This window comes from Podarcis raffonei, chromosome 1 (genome assembly GCF_027172205.1).
Source record: "Podarcis raffonei isolate rPodRaf1 chromosome 1, rPodRaf1.pri, whole genome shotgun sequence".
Lineage (NCBI taxonomy): Eukaryota > Metazoa > Chordata > Lepidosauria > Squamata > Lacertidae > Podarcis > Podarcis raffonei.
In genome coordinates, this window is record NC_070602.1 from 78876525 (window position 1) to 78896243 (window position 19719).

Genomic DNA, 19719 nt, shown 5'->3' on the forward strand with positions numbered 1-19719 from the left:
GATCATTAAACTGGAGGGAAAGCCTTGTTTGCCATAGCTCATACTATCCATTTGCCCTTGGCACAAGGAAGGATGTAGACACAGGAATGTGTTCTGAGACCAGAGGTTGGTAACATTGTGGGTGGCAGCTTAAAAATACCTTATTGAAACTAACCTAAGTGAAGGGTGGGAGTGTTGTGAGGTACCCAAAGGCAAAAAAGTGAAACAGAGTAGCAGGCCTCATCAAGCTAATACCACATTAGGAGGTATGTTCCTGAAGGGTAGAAGAAAATTCGTTCTGGAGGTCCGTTCTTAACCTGAAGTACCACTTTAGCTAATGGGGCCTCCTGCTGCTGCCACGCTGCCGGAGCACGATTTCTGTTCTCATCCTGAAGCAAAGTACTTAACCCGAGGTAATATTTCTGGGTTAGCGGAGTCTGTAACCTGAAGCGTATGTAACCTGAAGCGTATGTAACCTGAAGTGTATGTAACCTGAGGTACCACTGTATTTACCAAACACCTGCACATGTTTTTGTGAAATCAGAGTGCTGATCTCTTCAGCTGAGGGGTTTGCAGCACAAAATCCCTTCACTAGGCCAAGCATGTGCTTAAACTCATTTTTCCCAGGCACAGCCTCCCAAGTCCTGCTGGTGGAGGTCCGTTAGCACAGCATTCTGGGTAGGTGAGAGGGCTGGTTGTTTTCTCTCTGTGTTTTGCAACTGAAATAAGAAGACTTCTACCTCAGGGCTGTCAACCTGGCACCTGCTGCTCATGTTGGTTTAATGAGGAAAAGAAAGAAAGGCACAGGTACAGTTGAAACATTTCTGTTTTCTTTGTAAATAACCTGTCACTATATGGTGAAGCACCTCTGGAAAAGGGCCAGCAATGAGTTAAATGCACAAAAGGTTTATAGCCTATTCAGCAGGGTGAGGTGCTGTGCTGTGCTGCCACTGTGCAGCAACTGAGGGAGGAGGAAACCCTGTAATCTTGCCAGAAGACCTGACAAGGCAAACACATGAAAACTGTTAGAGTCACACTGTGTGGGTTCTTAGCTGCTGCTGGCTGACTTGCAGTCTCCATGATGCCAGTGTGGCTGCACAGGATTAATCTGGCCTCTGTCATCATCACCTCTCAATCCCACTGGTAATGGTGCTGAGTATGGTGGCCCAGCAGTGGCCACCATTAAGAATATGAGAATAGCCAGTGCTTTTTTTCTATTAAAAATGTTTAGGGGTACTCTCAAAAACAGTAAATGGACAAAAGTACAAAGATAAAAAATGTTTAGGGGTATGTGTACCCCTGTGTCCCCCCCAGGAGAAAAAGCACTGAGAATAGCTTTGCTGGATCAGACAAATGCCCTTTTAGTCACTGGCCAATCTTTCTCCTGCAAATGCTCCTCAGAGCAATTTATTCAGAGATATGCTGCTCAGCCACCATGACTTCCAAGTTCACCACTTCACCAGCTGCCACTGGATATACTAATGAAGAACTGGATACTTTGAGGATCCCCACCTCAGCTTGCAGACATTTCTAAGAGTGATATTGCACTGCCCCCAACATTGCACGTACCGTTGCCAAATGTCCAAGACTTTGCAAATACATGAGAATTCAAGGACTGCTTGTGATGCACAGTCTTCAGCTTTATTAGTAGAAGCTTCTCTTGTGGCCAGCAGGCCTCAAGCAAGAACATGGGAGTGAGAGAATGTGCTAGATGGAAAAAGAGTGGATTTTTCAGTGCTTCACTGGAACCAGGGATGATGTGCTGTGTGAAGGGGAAGTTCTGGTCACCTCTCACCTTTTGTATTGTCTCTTTAAGAGTCAGGCCCAGAAAGCCTCAGCAGCACCTGCAGGCCATGTGAATGAATTGGGAGAAACAGTTTCAAGTTTGGGGAAGAAGCCATTAGGAGTAGTAGGGCCTGCATAATTTCCTCAGAAGCTGGATGGTGCTGCTGGAAGTGAAAGACAGACAATGGTATTCAAGGAGAATAAGGTAGGCCTTGTCTATCCCCACCTCACTACAAGAAGTCTGAGCTAAACCTGATAATATTGAGATTCTGAGATGACCACTGCAACTCTGAAGTGGGGATTAAGAAATATGCCTTTGTAGAGATGGGACACTGGCACCAGGGCTTTATCTGAGTCAGTTTTAGTTTAGTTTGGTTTTCTTTAATTTCTTCATGAGGCAATAAAACACAAAAAGACAAATCGGGCAGTAAAAGCTGACCAATATGAGCAGACCGTGATGAAAGTTCAAAGACAACACATTTAAAACTAGTCTCAAAGCAAAGTGGAACAACAACCCTGTCCCCTCACAAAATCCTTTAACAAATGTCTGCAAACACACTGGCTGGGAGTTCCATAGACTTGATATTCAGGGGAAAGGCACTTTGCATCCTGTCCTGAGTGAAGTGACCAGGGATAATTAAAGTTGTTCTAATAGGGATGTAGGAGAAATTTGGTTCAGTTCACATCTGCCTTGAACGGCAAGATTTGGTGGTATTCAAGCATTTGAAAACCAAAGGTAGCCATGTTGGATGGAATCTACAACCAGGGAAGGATGATTTTCCATTACCTGAAGATTGGCTTTGCATTTTAAGGGTTAAATTCCCCTCCAGCAACTTAGTAATACTATACAAGTAACCCTCTTTACCTAAGGCACCATCCTTAATCAATCCCTGGCTTTGCTAAATGAAAGACTGCCATGTTTCTTTTTTACTTTAGCTCTCTGCCTACCCAAGGAACCAAGTCCTTGGTTGAAGGTTTGGGACAGTTCTGGGTTACAAACCAGACTTTAATTTAGTAATAGGATGCAGGTGGCACTGTGGGTTAAACCACAGAGCCTAGGACTTGCCGATCAGAAGGTCGGCGGTTCGAATCCCCATGACGAGGTGAGCTCCCGTTGCTCGGTCCCTGCTCCTGCCAACCTAGCAGTTCAAAAGCACATCAAAGTGCAAGTAGATAAATAGGTACCACTCCGGCGGGAAGGTAAACGGCGTTTCCGTGCGCTGTTCTGGTTCACCAGAAGCGGCTTAGTCATGCTGGCCACATGACCCGGAAGCTGTACGCCGTCTTCCTCAGCCAATAAAGCGAGATGAGCGCCGCAACCCCAGAGTCAGTCACGACTGGACCTAATGGTCAGGAGTCCCTTTACCTTTACCTTACTCATTTGGGAACAATGGAGTGTCTTTGAAAATGAGAATTCCCTTAATATGCATTTCCTGTGATTCCTCCTTTGTTACTCCTTTTCCATAAATTTCCTTAGATTAGGGATAGGAAACTCTTTTTTAGCCTGAGGGTTGCATTCTTTTCTGGGCAACCTTCTGAGCGTCAAATAGCAGTGGTGGGGAGGGCCAGAGACAAGTGCGTACAGCAGCAAGTATGAATTTTATCTTTGTAGTGTAGGCTAGTCTCTACATACACACACTCCTTTCTACCCTCTGTCCAGGCAAGTAAAAAAACATATCAGTACTCAAATTATAGCCAGGCAAAAGCTCTAAGGAAGATGCAGAGCAGGGCTGTTGATGACTGTGACGCAAGGAGAGTACCAAGAGCTTGGAAGGCCTGCTATACTTGAAGGAAGTTGCCTTTGTGTTGAAGGATCCTCATTCTCCTATTATCTATCATACTGTGTGCCTGCAAATGTATTGTTCTGCTGATGACTTGGCTGTGACAAAACCATCAGCCTCCAAAGCTGTGCAAGGTCAAATAACACCACCGATACATAACGCCACTGATGTTACATGGTTGGGTACATGCTGTCTGTGTTTTATCACTGGTATTATACACGGTATTAGGTGGCAGAAGTCAGTATAAACAATTATGATGGTGCACAGTTGGTTAAGTTTAATCTGATGCATTCTGAGCTAAACACAGGGCAGATGTAGAGGTTTCGATACATGCACAAGAGGCAGAAGGAGGTGATACCTTGCTCCAAATCACATTGTCTGGAGTTTGAAGCATGGACCTGAGGAACAGGGTCTTCTCAGCAGTGTCACCTTACACTATAGAACTCCCCAAGAAACTCCTTCCCAGAGATGCCCAGAAAAACTGTAAAATTGTTGTTTAAATTTCAGCAAGCATATTGTGGATAGTGACTCATTTTAACTGTTGTAATGGCTGCTGTTCATAAGTTTGGAAGATATTTTAGGATTTTGCTTTAACTGTTGGATTTTAGGATGATTAATTTTATTATGCTTTTATGGTTGCCTTATGGGCTGATAAGTTACAATATGTTGGCAGCTCCTTTGAGGGCCCTTTGGAGGTGAATGGTGGGATATAAATCCAAAACTAATATAAACAAACGTTTATATTACACAGAAACAGGAATTCCCTGCTGTGGGAGGAGTACACTATAGATATGGTTACTATAACAGATGGTAACACATATTCCATACAGATAGAGCTATGTTTGTTATCCCCCTCCCCAATTGCCGTTAGTCTGATGTGCAGTCCACCTAACCCAACTCTTTGGGTGACAACTGCTCCCCCCTTCCCAGTGGAATGGGGTGGAAGTGATAGACCTCTCTGAAGTCCCAACTCAATTTGCCTCCCTCATCCTATGCCTGATTTTAAAAGAAATTGAGTTAGACAGGAGATTTGATCAAAGATCACCAATATCTTGTCTAGGCCATGTCCAGACAGGAGTATTATCTCACAAATGGGTCGTTAAGATCAGATTTTTTTCTGTGTACACAGTTGGCACATGAGGGTCAACACATGGTCATTTTTTCTTTTTTTTAATGTCTTTTTATTTTTAACAAACTCCCATTTTTTCACTCACTATATGAATGGCTATTCTGCTGCTTGTTGGCCACCTCACGACATACGCTTGGCAGAAAATATATTGGGTGTAGGTAGCTTGTTTGTTTTTGTCCCTCAATCACTCCTCTGTGCACATACACACACCCTGTTAATTTACAGGATTAAATTGTAGTTCACTTGTTCTTTCTTTCTTTTGGTGCTATTCTGATTTAATAGAATTGTACAAGATCTGTCATAATAACAGCAAATTGGGGATTCTTGGTGCTCTTTGTATGTAGCTTTCTGTAAATTAAGATCATTCTTCTTTCCCAGCCTTCCACAACTGACATCCAACTTCAATTTAAAGCACCTCAGGATCCTATCTTGTAGCTGGGAGGGAGGGGAATCAATCAGTCCTAAACCTCTCTCTACAAACCTTTCCAAAACCCCTAGTTTGGCCCTCACCTTTCATTGTGATTATGCTGTTGTTTAGGTCCTAACTCCCTGACCAACTTCAAGCTTCCAGGCCAAGTCTAGTGCTTTGTATTCTAAATCCTTCCACAAACATGGCTCTGCTTGCTCGTCTGATGTTGACAGAGTGGTACAGTACTGTGCTTGGAGATGCAGAAATCGCCCCACTCCACATGCTGGCAGAAGGACAAACACCTTCTCCAGACAGAGACGTTCTTGGCTAATTATAACACAAGGAGGACCTTGAGTTTGGAGGCTCGCTGTTTAGCCCTGTTATTATTATTGCATGATTAGCAAGGGGTTTGGGGAAAGCCTTTTCATAAGTAGAGCTCAAATTGCCTTTGAACCTCTTGCATACTACTTACATGAATTTCTGATCACTGTTAAGTGTTGTTGCACCATGTTTTGCAAGAGTTGCCTCTCTGAAGGGCAATAATGCAGTGACATCGAGGTTGTATCACAAACAAAACAACTGTGGCGGTCCAGTATAAATCCTCTGCTAATGCTCTATTACTGTGTAAATGACATGTTGCAGAATGCACTCTCAGAAAAGCAACCAGTCTCGTGGGGCCCATGGTCAGCACTGATAGCACTGAAAAGTCGGCCCCATAGCATTTCCAAAGGCTAAAAGTTGGCTTTAGGAAATGGTTGTGAAGACTCTGGAGAAGACGGCTAATCAAATCTTTCCCCAGGCTCCCTGCCTGTATCTCAAGTGGGCTAGAAAACAAACTCACATTGAGTATTGTTTCGTACTCTCACAGAGAGCCTGAGGGAGTTTCTTATTATTTTTTCCAGCTACAATTGTCACCTTGCTTCTTCATTGGCACCCAGTGGCCTGGCTGAAGCACTGCAACCTTTTTTTTAAAAAAAATGTTTTTATAAAGAAATTATTGGCTTATGAAAGTACATACAGCACCTCTGCTTTCTGTTCATAGAATCCTTTCTACAGATCAGTTATATGTGATGTGAGACACTAATGTTATGGACAGTACAGTGGTACCTTGGGTTAAGAACTTAATTCGTTCTGGAGGTCCGTTCTTAACCTGAAGTACCACTTTAGCTAATGGGGCCTCCTGCTGCCGCTGTGCCGCCGCTGCATGATTTCTGTTCTCATCCTGAAGCAAAGTTCTTAACCCGAGGTAGTATTTCTGGGTTGGCAGAGTCTGTAACCTGAAGCGTCTGTAACCGGAGGTACCACTGTATAGGGTTGCGGAATAAGGGAGGGGAGGAGAAGAGGGGGTAGTAAACTTTCATTCTTTTATGTGCAAAGTTTCTGTGTCAGCGTCTTGTGGGTAGGTTCTCTTTCTATTCATTTATTACTTTTCATTTGTGATGAGAGAGGTTGGGGGCCCCAGGGCATGGTTGGTTGACATTAGTTGGCTGCAGTGAGTTTTATTTCCATGTGTGAGGGAGATGAGTTTTTGGATCCAGTTAGCCACATCAATTTGCATGCTTTCAGTGGGTTCTTGTTGTTGTCTTGTTGGGCTGTGTATGTAATGAAGGGAAGCCGCACCGGGGTGAAGGCGTCCTCTTTTGTTTGTTTCTGTGCTAATTTCAATCTGTTGGCAAGTTTTTCTAGTAGGGCTGTTTCCCATATGGTTTGGTAACCATGGTCCATTTTCACTCCTGACAGGTCCCTCCAGTGTCATGGTGCTCCTGGCTGCTGAGAGTAGGTGACTTACGAGTTCTTTGCAGTGTGAGTGTGTGCTGTTGTCTTGGAAAATACTCAATATGGCCAGTTCTAGGGTGGCTTCTAATACCTTATCGATGTCCTGGCATGAAAGAGAGATGGAGGTCAGGAGTGCTCCTTCGGAAATGTTTGTTCATTGTCTAATGGGAAGACTCCAGTGTCTCCCTCGGCTCTGCGTTACAAAGAGGTGGAAAAGGCCAAGTAGAAGAACATGGAAGCTGTTGTATATGCAGAAGGGGGCAGGAGCGGGTTGCAGGTCAGCTTGCCATAAATCAGGTTTACAGCAATTTGTTGAGATGAGATTAGCCTAGCTGTAAAATGCAAAGTGCAGGATTGAAAGCAAAAATAAAGCTGCCACATGGCAGCAGAAGAGAATGGGAAGTATATGGATTTAGGAGTCATGAATTTGATTCTCCGCATCCCATTTCCCCCCATACGGCAGTTTTAGGCAAGTCATTATATCTGTCAGTACTCTAGTTTCTGCCCAGAGAAACAGAATTTAACCACAAGGCTTGTTTTGTTGTCTACAACCCAGACTTGGCACTTGGGAGGGAGTGCTGCCTCTGACCATGCACAGAGTGCTTTTCTTTTCCCATTAGATTATGACGTAGTTCTCACACATTTGGGTTTAGTGGGAGACCTGCCAAGACAGATACTGTGATTCCTTGGTAGGCTTGAGCCCTGGTACATCTTAATTCAGGAACCGAGCATTAAATGTTTTATTTAACTTCCTTCTTCTTTCTTTGTTTATGGAAGATTGTCTTCCATAAACACGGTTTTAACAATGAGTCCGTAAGTGACTGTGGAGGCCAATTCTGAACCCACACGTCCTTCCACAGTGGGGACATTGGTTTCTGGGCGGGAGTTGATCCCGGTGTGGATTTGCCAAGTGTGCCTTCCTTTTAGCATGTTTCTCCCTTGCATTCTGAGTTTGAGTGTCTTCAAAGTCCATGACACCTTTGGTAAAGGCTGTTCTCCAACTGAAGCACTCGCAGGCTAGTGTTTCCCAGTTGTCGGTGTTTATATGACATTTTTTTAGATTTGCCTTGAGAGAGTCTTTAAACCTCTTTTGTTGACCACCAATATTACGCTTTCCATTTTTAAGTTTGGAATAGAGTAGTTGCTTTGGAAGACGATAATCAGGCATCCGCACATTACCAGTCCAACGAAGTTGGTGTTGAGGGCCAAGCATACTTTATCTGACTCCAGTGGTAATACATTAACTGATAAAACAGTTACCGTATTTTTTGCTCTATAAGACTCACCTTTTCCCTCCTAAAAAGTAAGGGGAAATGTGTGTGCGTCTTATGGAGCGAATGCAGGCTGCGCAGCTATCCCAGAAGCCAGAACAGCAAGAGGGATTGCTGCTTTCACTGCGCAGTGATCCCTCTTGCTGTTCTGGCTTCTGAGATTCAGAATATTTTTTTTTCTTGTTTTCCTCCTCCAAAAACTAGGTGCGTCTTGTGGTCTGGTGCGTCTTATAGAGCAAAAAATATGGTAATTAAAAGTGCTTCAAGGTTCTCTCCCCTCCCCCCCCAATTCTAGGACTAACCCTGGCTTTTAAAGCAGCTTCTCTGTTGGTGAACACTGGCTAAAATAAAGTCCAGATATCACTGGGCCAGATCTATGACAGATTTTTACCACTTACAACTGATACCTCAAATATAGGCTCACTGCAGGAGGAATGTTGCATCCATTATTCTTGCCTTGGTAAACTTCTGGCTAGATTACTGCAATTTACTTTACATGGGACTGCTCTTAGCAACTAGGTGCATAATCTAGCAGCCTGTCTTGAAGAAACACCCTTTAGCATGTGAGCTTCTCTGTCCTCTAATGTAGGACAGAGGTTATCTAATGTAGCACTGCTTCCTGTGCCCTCCACACAAAAGGTAAAATCCCTCTTGGGCATTAAAACCCTTTATGTTTCACCAATTATTCATTTTGTTTTCTTCGTGTACGGCTTGTCATTTGGATCCAAGTTCCTAAAGAGGTTAACCATAAAAGATGAATTAAAAACACACACACATTAAAAGAGGAAATGCATGAAACATACTAACGTGGTCCTCCAAAACAGCAATTAAAAACAGCTGTGTTTAATTGGCGTTAGGGTTGGTGCTGGCTGTTGTTTCTCTTGTTTGCTGCTTTACTGTTAGGTTCGTGGGTTTTCTGATTTTAAACTATGTGAATTTACTGTATCGTTAAGGCAAGCTACCTTAAATACCTGACTGAAAAGATGAGGAACACATCTTAGAGTGAGTAGAGAGTGAACAAGTATAGTATTAGGGAATGAAAAGTTCCTGACCCAAAGTAAAACATCTACTGCAGATCATCCCTCTCAGTTAGGGAACTGAAGCTGTAATGCACACTTACCTGGGGATAAAGAGAACTCAGTGGGACTTAACTTCAGAGCAGACATGCGTAGGATGCTTACTCACAGGCTCAGGACTGGTTCTGATTCCAGGTTCTTTATCAGAACTGGATCCTAACTAAATGTGCTGGTGGTGAGTTGGACAACCTCAGGAAAGTGTTCTTGATGGTGAAACTGCTGGCTGGGTGTGCCAGAAAGAGTGCGCTAGCTGGGTGTGGCTGACTGGGTGGTGCTCATGGCCCCAGGGAGATGCTCAGATTCTCTTAGTCAAGCTAGGGCCTGTGCTTGTTCATCAGCAGGCAAATATGTATGTATATATGGGGGGGGGTGTTGTTTCACTCTGGCTTCCCCAGAAAGAAAAGGATTTTTAAAATTCCTAGGCAAATGCCCTTCCAAAACAGCAGTTAAAAACAACAAAAGATGAAAAGAACAGTCATACCCCCCAAAATTAAAGCTGTAACTCAGCAACACCCTACATATTACTGTTTTTAACAGAGGTGGGGAAACCAAAAAGCAAATTAAAGAGAAGGTGTAGTTGTCCATGGCCTCCAAAAATCTAAATTTGGCTTTTTAGCATAGGAAACGGTGCCTTATATTGAATCAGATCATTGGTTCACTTACTGTCAGCAGCTCTCCAGGATTTCGGGCGGGAGTCTTCTCTGCCCTACCTAGAGGTATCAGGGATTTTATTGCTATTTATTCAATTTATGGTGTATCCTTCCCTACCTCCTGAAAGAGCCTAGTGCAGCAAAGAGGTTCACATTTCTTTAAAAAACCCCACACAAAACAGTTAAACTATTCTGGAAGCAATTACGGTTAAAAGCATTCTAAAAGCAGGTACAGTTCAAAGCACTATTCCAGCCAGTGTTCTTGTGCTTGCCAGGAACAATATTCTTCAACTTCTTCAAATGCCTGGGTAAACAGGAACATTTTCAAATTCCTCCTAGAAGTTATTAATGGTGGCGACAGGTGCACCTTGCTAGCGAGGGCATTCCACAGCTGGAGAAGCACCTATGAACAAGGCAGTGTCATGGGTCAGCACCAAGCTGGCAGCCCCAGGGCTGAACAAGGGACCTTCTGCATTCAAAGCAAATGCTTTACTGTGGAGATACCACCAGTCCATGTATTTCTGTTTATTTTGGGCTTGCCTGTTTGAAATAATTTTGTACCTCTGTAATGTAAATAGTCTAGTTTTGTAGCATTCTTTTTTTTTTTAATGAAATGTAAGCCACCTTTTGTGTTGCTTTGCCCCAAAAGGTATGTTTATTGAAATAAATGATAGAATTCCCACATTAGCTCACTTGTCCCTCCCTTCAGGTTGGGTTGTCTCAGTGGCCATGTTTGCACATATTGGCTCCTGGGGAGATCACACCTGCTTTGCTCCTCCCCAGTCTTTTTAGGTGGTGCAGCACAGCTGCTAAGGCAAGCCTTGGCTTAGCACAGTTATCTGAACTGGAGATTGTGGCTGAGCTTTTCCTCTTTAACTGTGGTGTGTAGCCAAGGTTTTTTCTTGGTTGTTGATTGTGGTTAAGGAGGAGAAAGTTTAATCACAATCTTGGGTTCAGATGATACACTAAGTCCAAGGCTTGCTTTAGCTGCCATGCTTCCATGAGCTCAAAGGTGCAAAGCAGATATGAGCTCCGCTCTGGGAACAAACATATTTGTGTGGCCCTCATCAGCCATGGTTTGACTTACCGTGATGTGCAAGCTATGTTGCTCATGTTGTCCTCATGTCCTGCTATGCAACTGCAGGGCACCTTTTTAAGGGAGAACAACCAGAGCAGTACTACAAGAGAGGACAGATGCTAGTGGGAATATTACGGTATTTAATGGTTGCCTGATGTGATGCTGCCTGAAGGTGCCACTTCAAGTGTTAGGCAGTGATCTCACCGGCTGAGGTGTGAGGCCCAACTCTGCTAGTTAAATTGGGTTTGAACAGTATCATAATTCAAATAACAATCATGACAACTCAATTATCAGGAAAATGTGCAGGGTCCAAGGTTTTACAGAAACGGTTTGTGTGACTGGGTATGTTAGGGTGAATTTCTGTACTAGGTTGGTTTTTTAACAAAGAAATGCTTTGACTTTGGGTTCACACTTTCTAAGTCACCTATGGCAGTGATGGGTTGGTGGGTGAGGCAGAACGTAGAAGTGTTTGTGCAATGAAGGGGGAAGAAAATGAATCCTTATCTGCCTGTTGAGGCTGTGCAAGCTAGCAGTGACTTGCTAAATGACATTGGAAGCAGTACCCAATTAATATTTTTGTTTGGAAAATAAGCACAACCAATGAGAAGCCAAATACCCTTTTTTAAAAAAAGAAAGGAAAAAAGTTCACTTTCCATTAGGCCGATGCCTCCAGCTTGTCAAGTTGATAAGTGGGAAAGAAACTCCATACGTATCTCTTGCTTAGCTGCTCCCTTGCCTTTTGGGATTGCTTCAGCCCAGGAATTTGTAGGTAGCAGTTGCTGTGATGTGCATGATTAAATAATTCCTAATTTCTTTTCCCTTTCAGAACTGATTGTCCCCAGCTCCCAAGCTATCTCAGCAGCCTGATTTAGGAGGAGGTAGGGAAAGCTTTTGTTGTTGGTGTTGCTATTGTTGAACAGTTGGGAATCAGAAATCCTTGGTGTCCCAAATATCAAGGGGTGGATGCCCATCTATCTTCTGCCCCACCTCTGATCTTGATCGCATGGGGAAATGCTTTGTATATGACAACACATATTGGCAGTGCTGATATCTTCTTTGCATCTCTCCTCATTTTCTTCTGGGTCATCCACCTGTTGTGTTTTGTAAGCAAAGCAAGGTGATAGTGAGCTGTTTTTGTGCTGCAGTGGAAGGTGCTCAGCTAGAGAAGTCCAGGTGACAGGCTACTCCTGCTGTTTTTTTGTGTAAAAAACATAGAGCACACTTAGTAACCATGCCAAGGTTTACAACAAAAATAAAAATTAATATATAGTTAAATTAAAACAATATAGGCAACTATCCCTGTATTCAAACAGCCAAGATAAAACCAGAAATAAAACTGATAGCTTTAAAAGGCCAGCCTATGAAAAATAACAAGTGAGTGGGTCTGATGGACCTCTTTAGGTAAGGAATTCCCATAGGGAAGATGCTCCTGTCAAGAAACCCTTTTTCCCTGATGCCTTTGTCTAGCCTAGGAGGGTGGGGTTCTCATATCATGCCTTCTTCTGATTATTTAAGAGTCTTCAGAGGAACAAATGAGATGAGACATGCCTTCCACTACCCTGGGCCCATACCCATGGAGCTTTAATGACAGAACAAATCCATAACAAAAACCAACAGGTTTCATTGACTTTTCAGCTTAGCCCAACTCAGCTGTGGGCACCCATCAGTCCAATGGAGTGGATATGGAAGGTCTGAGATCCTTAATTGTACACTGCAGTCAAGAATAGTATCAGGTGAAACAGCCTGATCCCAATACTATGCAAAATCTGGAACCAGCAGCATAAGCACCCACTCCAGTTTGTCCGATGCACAGCTGGCCACCAGTATAATGCAATTGCATGGGTCAGTGTGTAATGGGCCTCTAACCTTGCTGGGCTAGGTATATACTGATGAGTTATTAAGATGATATTTACTGCATGGGCTCTATGACTCCTCCTTGCCCAGAGACTAAGAATGGATTCATGGAGACTGCATAAATGTGGTGCCTAGAGGTGATATGTGAGAGGTGGAAGTTTCTTTCTGTTATAGTTGTAGACCTAATGAATTACAAGAGGGAAGTCTTGAGGCCTGCTAACTTGTGTATAAGCTGAACCAGATCCTCTCCAAGGGGTGATGAGGTTGAGACCCAGCTTCTGAAAACCATGACTTAGCTGTGGGCAAGGAGCAAAAATGCTGTGATTTCCCCCCTTTAATATACACATACCCTGATACAAAACACAACACTGATAATATATAATAATCTATAAAAAACCTATTATCAAATATATAACAAACTCATTATTTAAACACTATCATTCAATTATTCACATGTTGTTTGTCAAGCAATTATAAGCTTTATATCTTTTTATTCCAGCAGCAAAAAATATTTTAACATTAAGCTGGTGTTATGTACGTTACAAAAGGGGACCAAAGTTTTTTTAATCGTTCTTTTCTAGCTGCCCTGCTGTTAATCAGTTCTGTGCACCAGCAGGCTTGCTTGTTCATGGCTTGCCTTAAGTGAGGCTATTGTGGCAGAGACAGCGTTCCTTATGAGGTCTGGCCAGAATAGGAAAAGATTAATGCAGGGAAGTCAGCTCCTCTCTAATGAGATCCTGGCTTTCCTGGAACAAAATGCAAAGGGAGCACTAATCAGGGACATGATTATTCAGAGAAGATGAGGTGCCATCTTTCATGAGTTTGTTCTTCTGCTTATGCCTTTGCAGGGATTAGCAAGCTGTAGTAACTTGCCATCAGCTCTGTATCCATGTATTTGACGCTTGAAAGAGTCTGCATTGCAAACAGCCTTAGCTGAATCTCCAGAGCTAGCAAAAAGGAACATTCTATCATGGCAGAATCAGACTAATAGTGTTGCCCCACCCCAAAGTGTGTTTTGTTCAAAAAACCAAAATGCATTTAGCCACATTTTCTTAATGAACAAATTTCCTAGCACCTGCCGAGTTCCTCCTGCCTCTCGTGTCCTTTTCTTAGTGGCACTGCCTGCCTTCCTTCTATTTTTTCCCTTCTCTTTAGAGCTAAATATAGCCCCAAAGCATGTCAGTGTGACCACACCCAGCTGTGGCCAGCCAGGGTGAAACCTGTGTGGCAGGGCAGAGCAGCGTTGATGAAATCTGGATGTGAGTGTCAGTTTGAAGGCATTTCTTTCACATCCTTAATGCCTTTTCTAAAATTCAGAAACTTGTTTTTCTCTTACAGAAACGAATACAATGTGCCTTTCTCTTGCCCCCATTTAACGCAACCAGGCGCTCAGCATGAGTGGCGTTTTTTTTCCCCACTGCACTTTCCACAGGTGGGGCGGGGGCAGTTCACCATCCACAGCATGGCAAAGGGAGAGGGCACCAGCAGAAGTTCTCACGGATGCCATTGTGACCATGCTGGCATATCCAGACTGAAGCGTAAAGGTGTTTTGGGTAGTGCTTGCTCAAACATGCCCTCCAGTTTCTTTAGATTTCTTCCCTTGTAAAAAGAGACTTCTGTTTTTCTGCTTCATTCACAATGTGATTTAAAAGGCATTTGTAATTTTGCAAAGAAGAATATGGTGTGTTTTTATTTCTGTTAAGTATTTCCCTGGCACTCTGCAGCCTTCCTGATCTGAAAAGGCCCATGAAATGAATTTCCTCCATGGTCTCCTCTCCTGGAGTTACCTGAGGCTGGGGCGACTGGCAACCTAGGTCCTGGATTTAAGCGCTCTTCCCTTTGTTTCTAAGGGAAGTGCTTCCTAATACATTTTTTTTAAGTGTACTGATTTCTTTAAAAGTAAAAATAACTTAAAAGCTGGGAGCATGGTAGACAACCCTCCCAGCTTCCTGTGCTTACAGCAAAGCCCACCCTGGGATGTCACAGGCTTTTCATGCTTGGAGGGGCTGCAGAATGCAGAGCACCAGGGAGATGACTTTGATAATTTCTCATTTATGATAGAGATTGCTTGGGAAAAAGTGGGAGAAGTTTTCAGCACAGCACCAATTGCAGTGTCAGACCCTCTTGGGGATAGTCTAGGTGAGGCAAAGGTTGAGTGCACCAGTAGCGTCACAACACAATACTCTTCCTATACCATTGCATGGCTGGGAGGGGAAGGATCTTTGCAGTGGAAATCAATCTTTTTTCAGATGGCATTTGCAAAACACCAAAACTGAAACCTGGTAGATAATCAGAACCAAGACATTTACTTTATTTTTAATAACAATATCAATAAAAATAAAAAAATAAAACAAAACCAGACATAACTTTCTGAAAACAGCTTTCTACCTCATAATTTCACAGAAATTAGCTTGGAAATATTGTTGTGCCCTCCCCTCCTTTGATTCCTGCACCATCCCTTTCTGTTACCCCAACCACAGCAGCCTGTGAAGATGAACCTGAGGATAGTGAAACCTCACCTACTTCTCCAACTGTGTGTGGAAAAGGAGGCGGGTTCCTCTGGAAGTAATGTTGACTAGAGGAAAACATGGGCCTCCAGTCCACTCTTTCAGCCCATCCTGATTTTCCTAGCTATCCAATCCCCTCCCCAAAATGAGGGTTTTTATGGTGGTGGGTGTTCACACCTCATAGCATGAGGGTGGTACCCAGCTTTCTTTCATTAGCTTGGTTGGGTGACTGGAGAAGAGTGGGCAGTAACTGGAAGCTTAGGCTCACTGAGCAACTCAGCACTCATGGGTTCCCAGGGTTTCTCCTTAATTCCTGGCTGCTCCAATGCTGATGGTTATACAGAAACTCACCTACTCTCTCTGTGGCCATTCAAATGGCACAGAGAGCTACTCGATACTTTCCTTGTACATTCAAACAACAGATGAAGGATGAAAGGGAAGAATGAGAAGGGTGCAAGCCAATTCTGATGCGAATTTGTTGTGGTGGGAAAAGAAAGTGGAAGGGCCTCAATACTTTTCTGTTCCTTTGCCATTTCATTGAAGTGTGAAAGAGAACTGTACTGTTCCTATCTGGAATATGTGCTCACATTGGGAGTCTCTGCACCCCCAGCACAGGGAAGATGTGCAAGTTCTCTTTCTGATAAGACTGAGATGTGGAAGAACAGGAAGCACAAGGTGCCTATACCCCCAGCCCCCTTAGCAAGATTATTGCATCTGAAGTGGCTCTGAGAGTAGTGAAGGGCACTCTCATGATCGTGCCCTCTCTCTCTTGAAACTCTTTCCCCCAACTCCATCCTAGCATGATCTTCATCAGTCACAGAAGCAGCAGGTATGTGTAGGAAGATCACAGGGGGCTAGATTTGGGGCTGCCTCTACCTAAGACAGATCCAGAAAATATGCAGATAGGCCAGAAACCCAAAATTCACTTAGAAAGACTGAACCCCCCCCCCTCAAAACCTGACATGAGCCTTTCCCTCAAAAATCCTCTTAGGACATTGAACTCTCCTGAGGGCCCACTTTGACCATGATATAGTGTTGAGGCCCAGTCACCTCAGGAGTGAACAGCACTTGTCACACTGAAGATTCTTCCTTTGCTTTCAGGTGCCAAAACTATGAGCCAAGTAACAACCGTGATCCTCCCCTGGCAGCTGCATGAGCTTTGTGTAGCGGTCCCAGCACCTTCCTTCCTGGCTGTAGTAATACTGGAAGGCACATCCCATTCTCCCTTTCAGCAGGAATCCCGACCTTTCAGTACTACTGAGTTAATAAATGCAATTTCTGACTAAGAAATTAGATCCCTTAAGAAAAGTCACCAAAAAAATCCCAAAGTAAACATGGTTTGCTTTAAATAGTTCAGTAGAAACCCTCGACTCCTGAGAGCCCTTGCGCAGGGCCTCTGACTGATGCTGCATCCAGAAGGGCACCTGCAGCAGTGTGGAAGGTGTGCCGAGTCACAGGTAGCAAAGCCAAGATGGCAGCTGCTGCTTCCTCTTCGCCTCCCGAAGAGGACCAGGAGTGGGGATCAGCTGAGGGCAGGGCTGGTGTTTAGTCTTTGGGTGTCTTCTTGCTGCGTGAATTCCACATGCCACGTTTGGAATGGTAGTAATGGTAAAAGTTCCTGAGTCGCAAACGTTCCACCTCCAGCCCACTCTGAAGCACCCTGTGAGCAAGCCAAACAGAAGGAAATCAAGAGACAGAAAGGTTATTTAGTCCTCCAACTAAACATCTGTTAAGGACTTAAACCACTTTCAACTATGCCACTAAAACACATGCTGAGACTCTCTCACCCTTGCTAACACAGGGTATAATGTGGGAAAGAAACGGAATGTACATTTTGCCAATGGAGATTTTAAGTTATCATTGTGTGGTAACTGAAGAACAAACTACTTTTAAATGTCATGTGTGAAAACACCTTTTAGAGACTGCCTCCTAAACTATACCCTCTTCACACCTCTTTAGCATACACATTTGAGAGCATGTTCAGTGTGTCATTTGCAAACCAAAGCTGTAACACCCTTACTCAAAGAAGTCTTATTCATCTCCCTGCAACTTACTCCTGAGTAAACCCATACAGCAAACCTGAACAAACCTGGGCTGCATGGCATTTAGGGAAAGATTCTCATCAGCTAATCCAGATTTCTGAAATTTCTCTCTTAAGCTTTGCCAAAGCTTGAACTTCCAAAGGGTAAAGTAAGATCTTTTGATGTGGGCAAACACTTAGTGCCTAAGGATATGCATGCAGGGATTTGTTGTTAGTTGCATATTTTATTTATATTCTGTTTATTATTGTGAGTATATATAAATTGCTTTGACCACCGACTGCAAAAATAAAGGCCCCAGATTGACAAGTAATTCTTGTCTTCTTCATCCTTCATTGCTAGGATCTGACTGCTTCCAGATGGCAACCTTTTCGGGTGTCAAACATGCTGACATAAGAGAGGCTAGAACTGGTATTGCTGCCTGTTACTCCTTGAAAATAAATGCTAAGTAAGTGGTCCATATTCATAAGCAGCATAATGTTAGAAGAGCAAACACACAATATCATGGCTGTTTTGTGAATACAAAAATTGGGAACCTGCAGTTTTTTCTGGTCACAGAAGGAAAAAAAGTGATCTCTTCTGGCATCATGGTTACATGAGCAGACCACTCATGTGAATGGTAAGTTTGTGGGGAGCCAGCCACTTGTAGTGCCGTCTGCACCAGATCTCAAAAGTAACCTCACAATGACAGATCTCACAGTGACATGAAAGTTACTGTGCTGGTCCATATTAATCCAAAGGCTACCAAGAAACAGGATCACTGTGGTTGGCCAAATCCAAAACTGCAACTATGGCATGGTGGCATCTCCCTCACCATGTTTCCAGGCTGAGCCACTCATGAAAGACATGGTCATACAGACAAGCCTTGAAAGTGTTGCTTTTTGCTTTTCTAACACTACCTGGTGCTAGGGATACAGTTCACTGGGGCCAGTTCTGCAGGACAGATAAACAATGCTTTTTCTTTTATGACTCTCTCGGTGGAAGAGCAGAAGGGGCCAAAATTCACTGGTGGGGGCAAAGGCCCCTGCCTCTGCTGTGTGCTGGCAGCACCCCAAAGAAAATTAGGAGGTTGTTCTAAGACTGCAGCAATCGAAGGGCCCTCAGTTGAGTTATGTGACCCTGCAATGTTGGCATGCAAGTTTTAAAATCAATTTACTCTACATGGTTAAATTTCTAAAGACATTTTGATAATTTGATAGCTCTACCAGATTGGTTGAAAGAAAGCCTATAAATGTAAGAAATAAATGATAAGTATGAGGAAATCCCGGTTTTGGCTCTTTCATTATTCTTTGAAGAATATATATATCAGTCATCTAACAACTAAGGGGATAGGGTTTCACTTCTCCCAGTGTACGTCAGGGACAGGGAGACCTTGCAGGTTTCCTGTGCAAACCTTGGGGTGAATGGCTTCCCCTTTGTTAAGCAGAGGTTAAAATCAAGGGTGAATGCAGCATCCCGGCCTTCTGAACACTACAACAAGGAACTGGGAGTTGGTGGCACATCTTGAAATGAAAAAATCTTCAAGTAGACCAACAGCCTCGAGGCATTTCTGCAAAGTCACAGCAGAGGCTCCAATCACATTTCAGATTTGGCATGAAAGCCCCAGGCCCTTTTCAAAGTCAATTGAACAACATCCAATAGATGGAGGGGCGGTACAGCTTTGCATTGAGAGGTGAGAGAGAGGCTGTGCTGCAGTTTGCCCCTTCTCAATTAAAAATGTAGGTAGGTGTGTGTGCAGCAGCAGAAAACACAACCTCCAAAGCATTTCATTAAAAAAGGTTAGAACATTGCTGTTGGGGAAGGAAAGGGTTAATTTTGTTCTCCTTCAAAAAAGAGAAAGAGGAAAGAACAAAAGTGGGGGGAGAGGCTAGAATGCTAGAGAATATCACCTTCTTCCTTAACATAAACATAATGGTATTTTAGGGCATTAAATTTGTCTGCGTGGTGCTGATTATGCCCACCCTGCTCAGGGATGGCAACAGGGATCTTGAACCATGCTACATATGTTGAGGCCTGCACATATGACATCATTGACTTGTGACAGACGCCTCTGCAAAGTGCAGTAGACCTCAAGATCCTCATCTCTACACCAAATGTTGCCAGCTATGTACCCAGAGTCAATAAACCTGCCTTCTCCTGCACCAGGTCTTTACCCAGCACTGGGGGATTTTGGGGCTCTGGGCCATCCCAGAAATCTCACCTGTCCAACAGCTCCCAGTCCTCTCCACCCCAGCGGTCCCGGAACTCTTCTGTGTTCATCCCACCAATACGGTCAAAGTCAGATTTGTAGATCCCAAAGAGACCAAAGCCATTCACCTCCCAGTAGCCTGAGAAAAATGAACCAAGAATGTTGCCGGGATCTTGACATGGAAGCAAGGCTATGCT

The 19719-nt window shown here is 43.6% G+C and overlaps 1 protein-coding gene and 1 long non-coding RNA gene across 8 annotated transcripts in view; one reads left to right on the forward strand and one right to left on the reverse strand.

The window, feature by feature from the left end:
• The first annotated feature begins 512 nt into the window (after positions 1–512).
• LOC128417424 (uncharacterized) lies at positions 513–19540 on the forward strand. 2 transcript variants are annotated; one of them, XR_008331464.1, is made up of 4 exons: positions 513–786; positions 1796–1969; positions 11761–11812; positions 17677–19540. It is a non-coding gene; the product is annotated as an uncharacterized LOC128417424 (long non-coding RNA). The 2 variants fall into 2 exon arrangements; XR_008331461.1 differs by lacking the exon at positions 1796–1969 and having other exon boundaries at positions 564–786.
• The window catches only part of B4GALNT4 (beta-1,4-N-acetyl-galactosaminyltransferase 4), a 165249-nt gene continuing 160605 nt past the window's right edge, over positions 15076–19719 (reverse strand). For all 6 annotated transcript variants that reach the window (XM_053396005.1, XM_053395996.1, XM_053396033.1 and 3 more), the window contains 2 exons: positions 19535–19661; positions 15076–16955 (listed from right to left, as the gene is read on the reverse strand). In XM_053396005.1, coding sequence (XP_053251980.1) covers positions 16841–16955; positions 19535–19661 — 242 coding nt within the window. In that variant the 3' untranslated portion in view covers positions 15076–16840. The remainder of the gene's footprint in view (positions 16956–19534; positions 19662–19719) is intronic.